Below are 16,839 nucleotides of genomic sequence, written 5' to 3' on the forward strand. Positions count from 1 at the left end.
CCTTCGATTAGATTAAACTGCAGTCTGCAGATTGCTCCAAACGAAAGAGGGGTTTTGTTTTTAGTTGAGTTTTTGAAAGAGATACGGCCCACAGAAGAAGATGAAAATCTGATTAGGTTGAAGTTGGTGGGAGTGTGCTTATCAGCTTATGTAGTTATGTTTAGCTTTTTAATTATTTAGCCCAAAATAGTTTTTTTTTTTAGCTTGCCCAAAATAGTTTATTTGGGGCTGCTGATTTTACGTGTAGCTTTGTTTTACTAAATACAGTACAACCAGGAGTCGAACTTGTATTTCATCTGCATTGCTACGGTCATGTATTTCATCTCTCACTTCAATTTATATTCTTCCTTTGTTGATTTTCATTTACGTTGTCACTTTTGGACAGCATCATGTATGAATATTAATTGATGTTATTTATTGATTGGAGGTCTGCCTAACCGTTCACCCGTTGGTTGTTTTTCAAAAAAATAAAATAAAAGAGTCGAACTTGTATAAATTAAGTTTGTTGATTTATTATAATTTTTAAATTTTAAATTTATTTGATATATAACTTTTAAATTTTACAATATTTATATAGGCATAAAATGAGACGCTGTACAATAGAAGAATGCGAAGATGGCATAATGAGTACAAGATATATTGCAATACTAAATTAAAATTAATAACAATAAAATAAAATGTCAATGACATACTACAAAATTAAATTTTATCTAGCGTGGTGTGTGTTCGTTGGTCTAAATGTCTGAAATTAAAAGTTTTAGATTTGAGTTCTTTAAATTTAATATTTTAATTATTAAAAAATTTAGTATATATGTATTGACATAATGAAAAAGTGATTCAGACTAAAAATTTTAAGTTTGAATCCACAGTCACTTGATATTTAAAATTATTTGTTAAACTACTCATTTATTATTCATAAAAAAAACTCCAACAACTTCACAAGTGTGTTTTCCCTTTTTTTTCATGGTACACACAATTATTGAAAAACACTTTTTTATTAAGAAGATTATTAAAATTATTGAAAAAACACTCGCCTGACAAATTCTGTGAATTTTCATGTATACTGTAAAAAAACATCTCATTTTTTATTTTCACATAAGTTCCAAATGTTAGATTAAAATCTGAACTCTCAAGTGAAACGATGATGTTTGAGAGTTGATGTGGAGATAAAAAATTTGATATTATATATTTTTATTTTTTTCAATTATCAAATTAACTTCCAACGAATCATGTCACCTTGTAGTTAATCAGAATTTTGACTCGAATTATAAATAAAACAATAAAAAAAATTATATTATATTTATAGCTTTTATAAATTCAAGCTAAAAAATCAACATAAAGTTAAAGCTCGGGACTATTTTTTTTTTTTTTTATAATAACCCTTTTATTAATTGTAATCAAATAGTACTACAAATTTATTACAGATTTACAGGTTCCATTTACAAAAGAAAAATATTAATATTAATAATAAATAATGTATCTTCCTCGCCGCCTCGCCCCCGCCTTATATTAAAACACACAACACATAATTTTCGCTAAGTTAGCTACGAAGGAAGTTTGTGGAATCCACACAATGGGAAACGGTAATTCCATCGCCACCATTGATCAAATCGTGTTATGCAAATCTGAAGAAATATACCACTGGAAAACGCATAGCACACTCATGCAGTAGTATTGAATTGAGATTTTGGTGGATAATTTGATGTAAATCTGCCTTCAATTTTCAGGTGACAAAAATCGGCCCAGCAAAAGGATCAAGTTCTCAAAGGTTCTTAAAATTCGTTGATGCATATATGTTTCTTTCCTGCGATTCTTCGGCACCCTATCACAATCCTGAATATTTATTGTTTTAATTCCTTGATTTAAAGGATGAACATAGGGCTTCGACTGCAGAAGACTATAGTTCTCACTTCGGAGAAGATTTGGAGGATGATCCTCGTGATGGTACGAATACTTCGATTGAATTGCAGCGTTAAATTCTACATTTATTTTCCTTTTGAAGTAGCGTGTATTGAGTTGCTTGATTTATATTCTAGGTGAGGGGAAAAAGAGGGATTTCTCGAAATTGGAACTCAAACCTGATCACATGAATCGGCCCTTATGGGCTTGTGCCGATGGTCGGATTTTCCTTGAAACTTTCTCCTCATTATACAAACAGGCGTATGATTTCCTCATTGCGATTGCTGAACCTGTTTGCAGGTATGGTTTCGCTGCGGTTTGGTATAATGTGCGTCTGTTTCTTCATTTTTATTTGCCAAATTTTAGCACTTGATGGTAGTTGACAAATAAAGATGCTTCCTATTGTTAGTTAAACCCCAAGTATGACAGTGAACTTGGACAGAAAACTTCACTGGTGTTCTCTTTTAGTGAACTTGTTTTTGTTAGTGTGTTCATGTCTTGGAAATATATTGTTCGTGAGTACTATACATCTCTGATAATAGTGAAGCATTAAAGTACTGTATACTGTCCTGAATGATTTGTTCCCAATTAGTCAGAGTCTATACATCTATCATATTCCTCTCGACGTACTTCTGCTGGATTATTTGGAATTGACAGTGGCTGTATAGCTTAGAGGACAAAGCTAGCATTTGAAACAGCCTACCATTTTAATGGAGAAAAAGAAGATTGTATAGATGCTTTTGTTTAGTCATTTGCTTTTTTAATAGTTGTTATGTGCATTTCAATATTATGAAGTAGGATTTAATGTGCATGTTGCTCTACAGGCCAGAGTCGATGCACGAGTACAACTTGACTCCACATTCTTTATATGCAGCAGTGTCGGTGGGACTTGAGACAGAAACCATCATATCTGTCTTGAATAAACTATCAAAAACCAAGCTTCCAAAAGAAATGATTGACTTCATTCATAATTCTACTGCTAATTATGGCAAAGTGAAGCTGGTCCTGAAGAAGAATAAATACTTTGTCGAATCCCCATTTCCAGAGGTAAGATCTGTTGCTATACTTGGGTTCTAGGAAATATGGGGCGGTATCTTATATAACTGATGCTTTTCTCCAGGTGTTAAAGACATTGCTTAAAGACGACGTTATAGGACGAGCTAGGATTTCCTCTGAGGTATGTACTTAGTGAGATCAGCTTACTCTGATCTAACTATCAAACTACTTAGAGTTGTCATACAAGTTTTTGACTTCTGTGTCTACAGGGATCACGTGGTGCTGATGGGTTTACAGTTGGAAAATCTGCTGGTGAAATAGAAGGTACTCATGAAGAGTTGCTTAATGAAGCTGAGTTGGCAGCTGCAGCTGAAGAAAAAGAAACTCATGCATTTGAAATTGACCCTACTCAGGTTGGTTCTTGGATGCCTTCAAGCCAAAATTTGAGTCTCTTGTTGCTTCTAATATATTCAACCTCTGGCTTCATTCCTGGATAATTCATCTTATATTGGGTTTTGTAAGTATTTTGTTTGAGAAATTTGTCTAATCCAGTTAGTTTTGATTATTCCCTACAAATAAACAATAATAACTGAAGTAATTTGTTGAGGAGCCTTAAATGGTGTGCAAGCATTGTGCACATTTGTGGTGTTTTGAGGAACCAACCGACTATAGTAGTGCTATTCTTGATATATGAGGTTCAGATCTGTGGCCAAAATGCAACAACAGAGTTTTCCCTGATCACTGTTTTTGGTTTTCTAACTTTGCTGATCAAAACCAGCTGGCTGGGGAATCAACTATTTGATTAGTTATTGAACTGTTTTCTGATCATGCTTTCCCCATTTTGCCTTTGATTGGCTTAGGTCTATAAATTTGAGATGTGTCACGTGTCAAACCTCTGAAAGTTAACATAGATCACCTTCTCATAATTTGGCTTCTTTCTTGCAGGTTGAAAATGTAAAGCAACGATGTTTACCCAATGCTTTAAATTATCCAATGTTGGAGGAATATGACTTCAGAAATGATCCGGTCAGTAGCTTCAAAATCTGCACTGGGGTTAAGCAAGGACAGGAGCTTGAACGTCATGGTTATCATTATTGAAAAGTTCCACTGATGTTCTGCATATTGCAGGTCAACCCTGATCTTGAGGTGGAGTTGAAGCCCCATGCGCAACCACGTCCTTATCAAGAAAAGAGTCTTAGCAAGATGTTTGGAAATGGTAATGGTCTTTAGATCCAACCTACAGGCATTATTCATTATTTTCAAAATTTTATTTATAATCTCTGAGGTCCTATTATTTATCTGTAAAAAACAAGCTTAAACTTGAGAATATATGAGGAGTTAAGTTAGGTAGCAATACGGAGTGGTGGTAGTGTTTCTACTCCTAGACTCCTAGTGAATATTGAAAGACTGAGGAAAAGAAGCTTCAGTTTGCCATTTATTCTGGGAGCAACCTGTTTTAAAATCCATTCTCAATACTTTACCATGGCTTAGGCAGATTATATGCTCTTGTCATACTTGGAAATGGATCTGATTCCCTGTTAATCAATTATCTTATGGCTTGGAGATAGGGTAGGGGGCATTGCATTTGGGAAGACGGATTGAGCTTTTTGTGGTTTAGGGTCCTGTAGAAGAATCTTGTATCATGCTAAGTCAAAATTTTCCGACATTTCAGGCAGGGCCCGTTCTGGTATTATTGTGCTACCTTGTGGTGCGGGGAAATCTTTAGTTGGTGTATCTGCAGCTTGCCGAATAAGAAAGAGTTGTCTTTGTTTGGCTACAAATGCGGTGTCTGTGGATCAATGGGCTTTCCAGTTCAAGCTGTGGTCAACCATCAAAGAAGAACAAATATGTCGTTTCACATCTGACAGCAAAGAAAGATTCCGCGGCAATGCTGGGGTGGTGGTGACAACATACAATATGATTGCATTTGGTGGAAAACGTTCTGAAGAAGCAGAAAAAATAATTGAGGAAATAAGGAACCGAGAGTGGGGATTGCTTCTCATGGACGAGGTAATGTGTCATCGGTAAATGGTGTATGTTTATCCTCATATTACATATATTGGGTGAATATGAAGCTTTTCTGGAGTTAAGATGTGGCATACATGCTCGTCTCTTCAAAATATCAGGTGCACGTGGTTCCTGCTCAAATGTTCAGGAAGGTCATTGCTCTAACTAAATCTCACTGCAAACTCGGGCTCACTGGTTTGTATTTTTCCAAGTTATATAAGTAAATCTAATATTTATCATTCATCTGTGATTTACTGTTGTGCTGAGTTGATGGAGAATAATTCATTGTTACCAACTGTTTCCCAGCCACTCTTGTGAGAGAGGACGAAAGGATTACAGATTTGAACTTCCTAATTGGTCCAAAGTTGTATGAGGCGAATTGGTTGGACCTTGTGAAAGGAGGATTTATCGCAAATGTTCAGTGTGCAGAAGTTTGGTGTCCAATGACAAAGGAGTTTTTTGCCGAGTACTTGAAGAAAGAAAATTCAAAGAAAAAACAGGTAAGGAGGTATATATTCTTAAAATTGAGCCAGCTTATAAGAAATTGGCATGTATTGCTCCAGATTCTTCATCCCCTTAAATGGATGTCTGTTTATATATGTCATAGATGTTCTCATTTCCTGCTTCTTACCAAATATTGGAAAAGAGTGTTTGTGTGTGTCTGTTTTTCTGTGTGTGTGTGTTTGTGCATGAGAGTGGGAGAGTCATAACATAAAGCATGTCCTATTAGATGACTGCCTATTGTCATTGACTTCAACATAATTTATCAACCATCCTCATCCTCTTCCTAGTTCCTAATCAAATTCCTCAAGTCCTCATGGAACTTGCTTCTTCATCTTCTGCAGTAATCAAGGGGACCCCTTTAGTTAAGTTGCCCAATCAAAATTTGTAAGTAGAACTGTAAAAATTGAAATCCTCAATTGAATTTCACTTAGGCACCTCTTTTATTGTGCCTACCGCCTTCAGAGCTCTAACAACTTTGCTTGGTTTCAGCAGATGAAAACTGTTTTCATGGTTGATTGATTGTGTGTATTTGTTTCCGTGTTACCTCTGATATATGCTTGTCTTTCTACCTTTCAGGCTCTTTATGTGATGAACCCCAATAAGTTCCGGGCTTGTGAGTTCCTTATCCGGTTCCACGAACAGCAGCGTGGTGATAAAATTATAGTATTTGCAGACAATCTTTTTGCGCTGACAGAATATGCAATGAAGCTTAGAAAACCTATGATTTATGGTGCCACCAGGTTAGTGCTAACCAAAGAAAAAAAAAGAACACCCCATCCACATTAGATTTGATGTAGTTATTGCTATTTCGTTATATTTTCTGAACTTATAATTTGCAGCCATCCTGAAAGAACAAAAATTCTTGAAGCATTCAAAACCAGTCGAGATGTGAATACCATTTTTCTCTCGAAGGTATGGTGACCAACTTATCTTTCCCTAATGTTTATCAATGTGTTGTATCTGCTATTGGTCACTGACACTGAACAAGAAGGCATATGATGTTTGCAGGCAACATTATGAGTCATGATTTTCTTGTCAACTCAAACTTGTCTACATTTCGCTTGATGTAATTATTTCAACTATTATGATGTAAATAGAGAAGATAATTGCTTGCTATAATTTACAGGTCGGTGATAATTCTATAGATATTCCCGAGGCTAATGTGATAATCCAAATTTCATCACATGCTGGTTCAAGGCGTCAAGAAGCTCAACGACTTGGGCGTATTCTCAGGGCCAAGGTAGGTACTCTAGAAGCATGTACATAGCTATCAAATCTGGTCATTTGTATGTTACACGGAAGAGTGCTCTCATAAGGAAGTTTTGAGCATACGCCATGTTCATACACATGTCTTTTTAACTATGAGAAAATATTAGCTGGCTTTTTCTTTCTGGATAAGAGAAGATAGTTACTCACTTCAAGCTTCCATGTTGTGCTCGGCTTCTTAGGCAATTTGTTAGCATGGTATGTGATGGGCATGATGGTGTTAACTATATATCCCTCTTTATCATTGGAACATGTATAAACCTCAAGAGCCTGCAGACTCGTACACTTTCTGGGTGTTGACTTGATGATTTTATGTATAAACAACTGTGAAATTTCTGTGTGGATCTTCCAAGATAATGTTATGGTACATTGTGACATTCACAGCTTTTTTCTTGTCTCACTGTTGTTTCTTGTTTCTCCCATCAATTATATTCTCTCTCTCTTCAAATCAGGAAGTATCTCGAGTCAGGTTTGTTTTCTATCGGGAAAGTTTGTAAGTCTTATTATGTAAATGTTTTTGGTTGTAGGGGAAGCCTCAGGACAGGGTGGCAGGAGGCAAGGAAGAGTACAATGCATTTTTCTACTCTCTTGTATCTACAGACACTCAGGTATCTTCTTAGGCTTCTAATTTCAGAATATGTTGCTATTTTATTCGTTAGCAATTCACTTAAGATCATACTATTTTTGTGATGTAGGAGATGTATTATTCAACAAAAAGGCAGCAGTTTTTGATCGATCAAGGTTATAGTTTTAAGGTACCACATCAACATCCATCCATCTGATTCTGCTCGTGTATGTTCTATCACAAATATCATCTATTTCGCTAAATTTCTTTTCATGTTGTTTCCGACTGTTGTAATATGTTTCAGGTGATCACAAGCTTGCCTCCTGCTGATACAGGCGCCGAGTTGAGCTACCACCGTCTTGATGACCAGCTTGCACTTCTTGGAAAGGTGCTTCTAAACTCGAGTAGCTTGTCATATAATTTGAGACTTTTGGTCTTTCTCCAGACCGGAGACGAGAAAATACTTTCTAAAATGCTAATACCCTTACTCCTTTTGTTCCCCAAAAGGTGCTAAGTGCAGGTGACAATGAAGTTGGGCTGGAGCAACTAGAAGAAGATGCAGATGACATCGCTCTTCAAAAAGCCCGTCGTTCAGCTGGATCCATGAGTGCAATGTCTGGAGCCAACGGAAGGGTATACATGGAATATAGGTATGCATCGCGCTCGGCCCCTTGCCGTCTTGGTCGTGAGGTACATACAGAGTGCTGGATCTGACCTAGTTCGTCTCTTAATTGCAGTACCGGTAAAAAGCTACACGGCCAGATGAAGAGCAAGCCTAAGGATCCGGCTAAGAGGCATCATTTATTCAAGAAACGGTTTGGCTGATGCTTCGACTTCAAGAATCTGCATACATCAAACTAAAGAGAAACAGGTAAAAGAGTAAACATTGTAATATCATTTACTTAGTTGTGCTCTACAAACTTGGATTTTTTGGTTGTCTCGTAGCAACAATTTGAAAGTGGTGTTGTAATTACAAAATACCACAAAATGCAATTAACACAAGATCAAAATTTGAGACACAATAATAAAAGGTTCCCTTCATCACCACCGCACTTCTTGCCTATGTTCTTCCCCCTCCTCCATCTTCCTCCTCGCCCACCCGATGGCCTCACCACTGCCAATGACCGATTCAGCTACGCAGCTTAACCCTCTATTTTTCATCGAGATATGAGAACACTTCATATGTATAATATAAAATCACTGTATTGATGTATTTATCCATCAAGGTGTTGCACTCATTGTAAAGATTTACAGTCAATTAATCACTTTGTTCATGGTCTTGAGTTTGAATTCCATGGAGGCGAAACATCTATTCTTTTGAAGTCGTCATTTTTTGCAGTGAATTCATCATGTTTTCCAGATAATTCATCAAGTGTTCACAGTTCGTAGTTTATATTCTAATATTATTTCTAGCCTAACCCTGCCAATACAACTATGCATAATGTTGTTATTATTATTATTATTATTATTATTATTATTATTATTATTAATGCATTGTTATAGATGTATATACTTCCATAATTTAAAGAGGATGTGAATTTTCTCTTTAACGAATCCAGGCTATCCAGCAACAACTGTGGATTGAGTTTGCGCTTCATATCTTGAAGATGTATGGATCAGCCAATACAACTATGCATAATCTAGCTCAGTATGCAAAAAAGAGCTCTCGAGACCACTTTGGATTGAGAATTTCCCCAGTTGATTAGAGGCTGTTGTAAATTAAAATTTGAATGAATAAACACAATATATTTTCCTATTAAAATGTGTATTTAATGATTATACTCATAACATCCTCTTCCACATACAATAAAAATTATTTCCTCCGTCTTACAAAAACATAAACAATTGGGAGTGACACGAGTCTTAAGAAATGTTAGTTGATAGTTATTGTGAGTGAAAAATGGGTCCAATTTTATAAAGTATTATGAGAGTAATGAGTTAATTGATGAAAAGTAGTGATGGATTATGATGATTTTTTTGTGAATAAATATGAAAAGGAGGGATGAAAAATAAAAAAAATAGCGTACAAAAATAAAAATGTTCATGTTTTTGTGATACGCCTCAAAATGACAAATTGTTCATGTTTTTGTGAAACGGGTGAAGTATTATATTATAAATTTATAATGAATAATATTGAAATTGAAAATGCAATAAGATACTCTATCAAACGAAAAAATGATAAAGACATACATCGAAGAAATGACTGAAATTTGAAGATCACGAGAATAAATGTAAAATCAGGGCTAAAATCAATTTTTCAGAAGTTCCTAATTTTTATACTATTAGAGCACTCTCAGCAGATCACCTAAATGCATCACTAACTCTAAATTTAGGCTAAAATAATTAAAAATGAGATAAAAAAATGCATCCAGCAGATCCCCTAAATTGGATGGGGCCCACAAAAATTTTTACACCTACCTAAATTCAATCTTAAATTTACATCCACCCTAAATTTATTTTAAGCTTATAATTAGTAGGGTCCACACATAATTATTTTTTTTATGTAGAAAATAGGAGATCTGGTGTATGCATTATAAAATCGAGATCCTAAAATTAAATAGGAAAGCTTTAGGGAGGAATATAGGAGCATAATTTTGAGATTTCTGTTGGGAGTGCTCTTAAATCGGTTCTACTTTAGGTATTGTCCATGTAACACCCTAAAATCTAATAACTAAAAGGGTTAAGTACCAAATACCCCCCCAACGTTGGGGCCCCTATCGTGTATAGAACCCTATAGTCAGGGTCCGCGCTGTTTACTTTTTTTTTTTTTTTTTTTTTATCAATAAAAAATTCATTAAAAAACTGGGGTGGTACTAGGAGTACCAAAAACATCAAACAAGTGGTGCGAACTCGTTAGAGCACCACAAGGTAAAAGAAACATTGAACTCGACAATATGGAAGATTTTGTTCCAGCTCCAAAGCCTCCCTTTGACCTCATTAACAAGATTGGACACCTCCCAATTCTTGTTCTCAAACCTACTCTCATTCCTATACTTCCAGATCAGCCAAACAGTCCCAATCCAAAGAGCTTTAAGGAAGTTCTTGTTTCTTTTACCTCTTCCTCCTCCAATGAAAGATATGAAATGATCTTCGACTTTTTGTGGTTTAGCCGTTTCCATTCCAATCCATTGATGGATTTTGTCCCACACGCGATCGACTTTCGGACAATGGAGAAAAGAATGTTCAGCTGTTTCCTCCCTCCACACACATGCATTGCACCACTGTTCTTCGGCTGGGATGAGGACCTTCCTTTTGAGAAGGTTTTCGCAGGTTGGCAGCCTGTTACAAATGCTTCTCCAAGCTGTCACTCTGGCTTTGTGAGGAGCCGGTGCCGTCCACATTTGGGCAGTAGCTTCAATGTGTCTCCCAAAATGATCACCTTCCGCCTTTGCGCACTCCTCATAGGCCGCTTTAGTCGAGAAGTTCCCCCCCGCTGCGTTCTTCCAGCTCCAGCCGTCCATAAGTTCTAGGCAAGGAGAAAGCGCCCCAATGACTGACCTCAAATTTTCCTCCATCTCCTTCTCCCTCTCCCTCAGCTCCCTTCGCCACTTGAGATCCCACACCCATCCTTCCTCCGTCCATTCCCCAGCCTCCTGCACATTACCATCTTTAAAGAGACTAAGATTAAAAAGTCTAGGGAAGAGGATCTTGAGGTGGCTGTTCCCCACCCACGTCTCACCCCAAAAACTGACCTCTCTACCATTCCCCATAATCCTTTGAATATTGCCACTAAACCTAAGCAAATCCCCCCCTCAAATACCAAATACCCCCCCTGCATTAAGTCACTGTTGGGGGGTATTTGGTACTTAATACCTGACTATAGGGTCCTATACGCGATAGGGGCCCAACGTTGGGGGGAGGATTTGCTTAGGTTTAGTCACGTTGAGGTAGTAAACAGCGCGGACCCTGACTATAGGGTCCTATACGCGATAGAGGCCCCGACGTTGGGGGTATTTGGTACTTAACCCTAACTAAAATAATATTTTTCTTTTAATCCTCAAATTAACTAAAAAGTAAAGCTCAACACCGTGCAAACTAAAATAAAAGGTTATATATAACTTAAATAGTACTTCATCATCCCACTATAAGAGCATTCGTAACAATGAGCCCCTTAAATTATCTTTATTCGTGACCCAAACAACTGGTCATCATATAAGACAAAGAATTTAAACAATAGTAAAAAAATAGATGAAATGACTTTGTTCGAATAATCGATTGTTAAAAAAAGATGTAGACCAACCCACTAAACAACCTCCAAATGAAAAAGTGTCACTTGATCTTTTTCTATTAAAAAATACAACAAGAAATAATGAAAGAAGAAAATATGTTAAAACTGGAGTAGGTCATTGATAAAGTATAAAATTAAGAATTATAGGTTGTATATATGGAAGAGAGAGAAATGATTTTTTTATTGAAAAGTTGGATTGATATAGGTTATTGATAAAGATAGTCTTAAAGCATCCACAACAAGTCTCACAGAGTGGGCGTGCGCCCGGCTCGCACGAGCCCCCTGTCATTGCCGAGCTGGAAGGGTGCGAGCAGTGCGTGAAGGAGCGAGGCAAGCGCAGACTGGAGAGAGAGAAAGTGCGTGTGGGCAACACACCAATAGGAAAAATAATGTGTGATTCACTATTTATAGTGTACTACATATCTATATAATATATAAAAGATGAGTTTTTTCCCTCTCTTTTTCTCTCTCTTTCTCCCACCAATTTTTCTACTCTTTGTTTATTTTTCTTTTTTATATTTTAATTCTTTTTTAAACATCATCAAATTTGATTCATGAAAAAATATTTAATATACATTTTAAATTTAATATAGTATAAAAACCATGAAAAACGAATTTAAAACGACTAAGTTATAAAAAATTTAAATTTTAAAATATTTTATTTTCTCTCTCTTCATCAAAATTTTACAACCTTCTTTTAAAGATTGTGTATGAAAATATTTATTTATTATAATGCATAATATTATATAATAATAATGCGTAATGCTAATTTTCATTAGCGAATAATTTTACAAATTTATTTAATAACTGTAATTATCATTACACTTTATACAAAATAAAAATTTATATTTTTAAATTCAGGAATTTATTGAGTAATTGACGTGGATTATTTTATTTCTAAAACATGTTTTGCAGTATTTGTTTATATTTTAATTTTATTTAATAATTATATTTATTTATTTAAATATATCGATTAATTTCGATGTTTGTCGTGCATCGCACTGATGAGCGTATTAGTTAGGGATGTCAATCGGGTCAACCCACCGGGTTTCGGGCCAATCCTATCGGATTCCGAGTTAATCGAGTGCGGGCTAATCGGGCTGAGAATTTTTTCGGATTATAAACCTTCAACTCTAACCCTAAACGTTCGGGTTTCGGGCTAATCGACTTAAAGGCGTAAAAATAAAATAATCATTTGTATTTTGTTATATTTAATGATCTAATGTATAATGTATAAAATATACATAGAAATCAAATATATAAATTATATAGCAAGCATTAAATGCAAAAATATGAGATATTGTAAAAACATCAAGATTACATAACATATAAAATAAGTTGATAACAATAAAATGTTCAACTTTGTTAAAGAAAAAATAATAAAATATCCAATAATAGTTTGAACTCATAGAACCAAAGCATCTCAAAAATATAGAATAGTGAAATGATGAGACTTTATAATATTTTATCATTTTTTTATTTTTATATCTAGATATTCTATCTTAAGTACTCGGGTTTCGGGCTAGCCCATCGAGTTAGTCGGGTCGACCCTATCGAGTGCCGAACTATTCAGTTATGGGCTAATCGGATTGTAACTTTTATCGGGTTGAAAATATTCAACCCTAACCCTCTCGGATGACGGGTTAATCGGGCCAGCCCACGAGTTTCGGGCTAGATTGACATCCCAAGTACTAGTTATAGAGAAACTTATATTTTTTTTAATGTGTGATTTAATTAAAAAAATCAAGATTTTAATTTTAACTAAATGTAGCTTCACTATTTATAATATTCTACACATGGTAGAGAAACCTACACTTTTGTATGTGAGATTCAATACAAAATGAACTTAATGTGGCTTCTGTTTTTATAGTGTCTACACATTGTAGAGAAGCATACACTTTTCGATATGAGATTCAATACAAAATGAACTTAATGTAGCTTCCAAATATTTTTAATTCTAGTTTTTCATTTCATTTTTTAATCAATAACATTATTATTTTTTATTATCATTTGTTGTTAAAATTTAATATTTATTTTAATCTATAAATGCATTTAAAATAACAATAAAATAGAAATAAAAATTATTGTAATATTTTTTAAATTATTGTATTTTTTAAAAACTCAATGTAATGTTAAACTTTAATTTTAATGAAATTTATGTTGTTTAAATTTAATATTTAAATTAATTAAAAAATACATTAAAAATAAAGAGAAAATGAAAAGGAAAGAGCTCAGGTTTAGAGAGCCCCACTGTGGGGAAGGAGCTCACAGATGGTGGTGACTATTTAAGAGCCCCTCAAGGGGCTATTGGCTGCGGCTGCTAGGTTATAAACAATTCTTAACATATAAAATGCGAACTAGCTAAAATATATGAATTCTATGTAAGCACGTTTGAATTCTCTGTGTAAATGTCAAAATTGTGAAAAATAAAATTTTCGCTTCCTGTGGGATTCGAACTCAAGACCATGAATTCATCCAAAAATGTGATAAATCAATCGTAAATCTTGATGATCTAAGTGCTAAAAATGAATTCATAGATGACGCTCACTATAAAAAACTGGGCGATTAGCGACGAAATTTTTCGTCGCTAATCGCCAAAAATTCGTCGCTAATTTCGATTATCGACGGATTAATGACGGTTGCCGTGTGTCGCTGTAAAAGGGGTCGGTAAAAAAATTACCGACGGAATTTCGCATCCGTCGCTAATTAGCGACGGAAATACCGACGGACCGTCCGTAGGTAAGCACACGACGACGCCAGCGTCGTTTAAAATTAGCGACGAAAATGACCGTCGGTATTAGCGACGAAATTCATTTCTGTCGCTATTTTTTTTACGAAAAAATAATAAAAATAATTTATATATATATATATATATATATATCAATCTAGCTTTATTCTCCCAAGTATTTTGGTATTTCTAATGTATTTTGAACTTAATTGCATACGTTAAGACGAACTTCCCAGTGGGTCACCCATCTTAGTTGTGCTCTAATTCAAGCACGCTTAACCTTGAAGTTCTTTTCGAGTGGTCACTAGTACAGAACACGCATATTATTAATATAACTATCACCTGTTTTTAAAATGCGGTTTTATATAAAAGGAAAAGAAAAAAAGATCTCATGAAAGCACAAATACGCAGACTAGGAGATCGGGACTCAAAAAAGAGAACAAAAAAAACAACGGAATAGAACTCACAAGCCAGAAAGGCTTCAACACCCTAAACACACAACCAACTAGTAAAAAGGAAAATCCATATTTGTGTGCTTCTCTTGCAACTCCATTTCATCTGCCCATCTACCGTTGGCGATATTATTCATAACCTGCATACTAGTACTTCTGCCATGATCAATGACAAAGTCTCTCGGCTTATAGCCCATTTCCACTGCGTTCCTTAGGCGATTTTTTATAGTATCTTCTGAACTCTGTGGAACACGTGGACGTTCCATCCCCTTCGGAGGACGGCCCCGTCTCTTAGGCGTCGCATTTTCAGCAAGCATTTACATGCCCTGGTTAACTTGCTCCTCTAACCTACCTAGACGACTAGCAAAATCATCCGTCGTAGTAGTGTTCGAAACCTTGCCATCATGAGAAGTGATTCCCGCTGCCGCAAGTGCATCCTCATTCCCGCTGCTTGTCTCAAGAACCGAAGCCTTACGTTCCAAATTTGAGGAAGTCAGGTCATTCCCCAAAGCAACCTCAGCTGCGCTTCCATCCGGTATCTCAACCTGAATCTCCTCGTCCACCTCCACATCGCTCCCAGCCTGCTGATCCCCTTTGTCATCCGGAGCCGTCGCCGCAGCTGGCAAATCAGGACAATGAGGCCGCAGCTCCTGAACCGCCGAAACAACTTGGAGTTGTTGCTGCTCTTGCTGTATCTCTTGCTCTTCCATCGAAAGAAGAGCAAAGGAATTCCCCGGAGAACGCTGATGCGCCCCGGCGGCCAGCTCCGTTGAAGCCACGTGTTTCTTTCCCCTCTCAACAACCTGTCACTCATTGCCAGGCAGTGTCTTCGGATCTGGTAGTTCAGGCACGCCTTCAACAGTCGTAGAGTCGATCTTAGAGGCCGGCTCTACACGTCTTTTTTTCCGACACGTATCCTGTGCATGACCAGTTATTTTGCAACTATCACAGTAGAGCGGTAAATTTTCGAAGACAAATTCAACGTAAAATGAAATATCCCCGCGGTCAATCAGAAGAGAAGAAGGGGGATTGTGAGACATATCCATTTCAACTAGTATGCGTGCAAATTGCCCAAATTCGCGCCCCACCGTCGCTCTATCAATCTTCAAAGGATGACCCAAAAACCGTCCAATCCCGGAGATCACCTGTGGATTCCAATACTCAATTGGCAGATAGTGTATGCGAACCCAAACATTTGCCAAAGGGGAGTTCTCTTTAAAATGATCAAAATTTCAGGTCAATTTACGGAGTCGGAGATGCCCCTTTGAGAGCTCCCAAACCATTTTCGCCTTTGCTATCGTAAAGTCTGCTGCCGAAGTAAATCGGAGCGTAAAATAACCTTTTCCCAACGGAATGAGTTGCCAATGAGAGGTTAAACTCCATAAGTCCTGAAGCTCCAGTTTAAGTTCCATAGTTGATCGAGGCTTATCACCTTTCCGAAGCAGCAAGCGCCCCGTCAAAGCAAATTCGAATTCCTTGACTTCCTTAAGATAAAGATCCATCGGTATTTTGAGGGAGAACTGATCACCCTCTTTCGTGGGCTTGAGATCATGGAAGTTATGCGCTGCCAGATCCGTCTTCTTGCCTGTGGCAATCGCATAAGAAACCCTAGTTTCCTGCACGTTAGGGTTCTTGGAGGAGTTGTCGACTACAGCAGTAGGGACGATAGAACCGATCGGAGCCTTAGCAGCAGCGGGCGAGCGCGGCCGATCTGCAACTGCTCCGGTAGAAGATCCCGACCCCATGAGCAGAGAACGCTGAAACGGAGAAAGGGATGAATAAGTAGATTGAGATCGAGGTGCTTCGAAATTGGCTGAAACCGAGGGCAGATTGAGACCCCCCTTATCTGGACCGACGACCGTGGAAGCCATCTGCCGGAAGAACGGACGGCGGCGGCGGCGGTTAAGGATGGCATGAGGCTAGGGTTAGCGAGGGAGAAGAGAGCGTCATCCTCATTTTTCCTCACAAAATCGTGTAACAATATAACTACCTATTAATTCATTTAAACTCTATTTCAATATACAATATCATTTATTCATAACTTTAGAATATGCTGAAGTCATATCTAAGACTTGTGGTGCCGACGAAAGAATGATGATAAATATACGATCGAATTTAAAATAATAAAAAATATTAATATTATAGTTAGTTAAAAATATATATATTATTGTTGAAAATAACACTAAATTTAAAA

At 36.5% G+C, this 16,839-nt stretch overlaps 2 protein-coding genes across 3 annotated transcripts in view; one reads left to right on the top strand and one right to left on the bottom strand.

The window, feature by feature from the left end:
* The window catches only part of LOC130994894 (uncharacterized), a 1,167,164-nt gene that overhangs the window by 368,655 nt on the left and 781,670 nt on the right, over positions 1 to 16,839 (bottom strand). The gene's annotated exons all lie outside the window — the stretch shown is intronic.
* LOC130994818 (general transcription and DNA repair factor IIH helicase subunit XPB1) lies at positions 1,487 to 9,079 on the top strand. Of its 2 annotated transcripts, XM_057919888.1 has the most exons (21): positions 1,523 to 1,583; positions 1,728 to 1,768; positions 1,869 to 1,944; positions 2,037 to 2,199; positions 2,724 to 2,946; positions 3,020 to 3,076; positions 3,165 to 3,308; positions 3,841 to 3,921; positions 4,024 to 4,111; positions 4,568 to 4,905; positions 5,022 to 5,097; positions 5,209 to 5,402; positions 5,983 to 6,146; positions 6,246 to 6,318; positions 6,533 to 6,646; positions 7,200 to 7,280; positions 7,368 to 7,427; positions 7,542 to 7,625; positions 7,745 to 7,887; positions 7,975 to 8,108; positions 8,797 to 9,079. In XM_057919888.1, exons 1-20 carry the CDS (start codon positions 1,574 to 1,576, stop codon positions 8,060 to 8,062), a joined length of 2,298 nt encoding a protein of 765 aa, XP_057775871.1. In that variant the 5' UTR covers positions 1,523 to 1,573; the 3' UTR covers positions 8,063 to 8,108; positions 8,797 to 9,079. The 2 variants fall into 2 exon arrangements, with proteins under 2 accessions (XP_057775872.1, XP_057775871.1); XM_057919889.1 differs by lacking the exon at positions 8,797 to 9,079 and having other exon boundaries at positions 1,487 to 1,583; positions 7,975 to 8,543.

The sequence above is a fragment of the Salvia miltiorrhiza genome, chromosome 7, assembly GCF_028751815.1.
Source record: "Salvia miltiorrhiza cultivar Shanhuang (shh) chromosome 7, IMPLAD_Smil_shh, whole genome shotgun sequence".
In the NCBI taxonomy this organism is placed as follows: Eukaryota; Viridiplantae; Streptophyta; class Magnoliopsida; order Lamiales; family Lamiaceae; genus Salvia; species Salvia miltiorrhiza.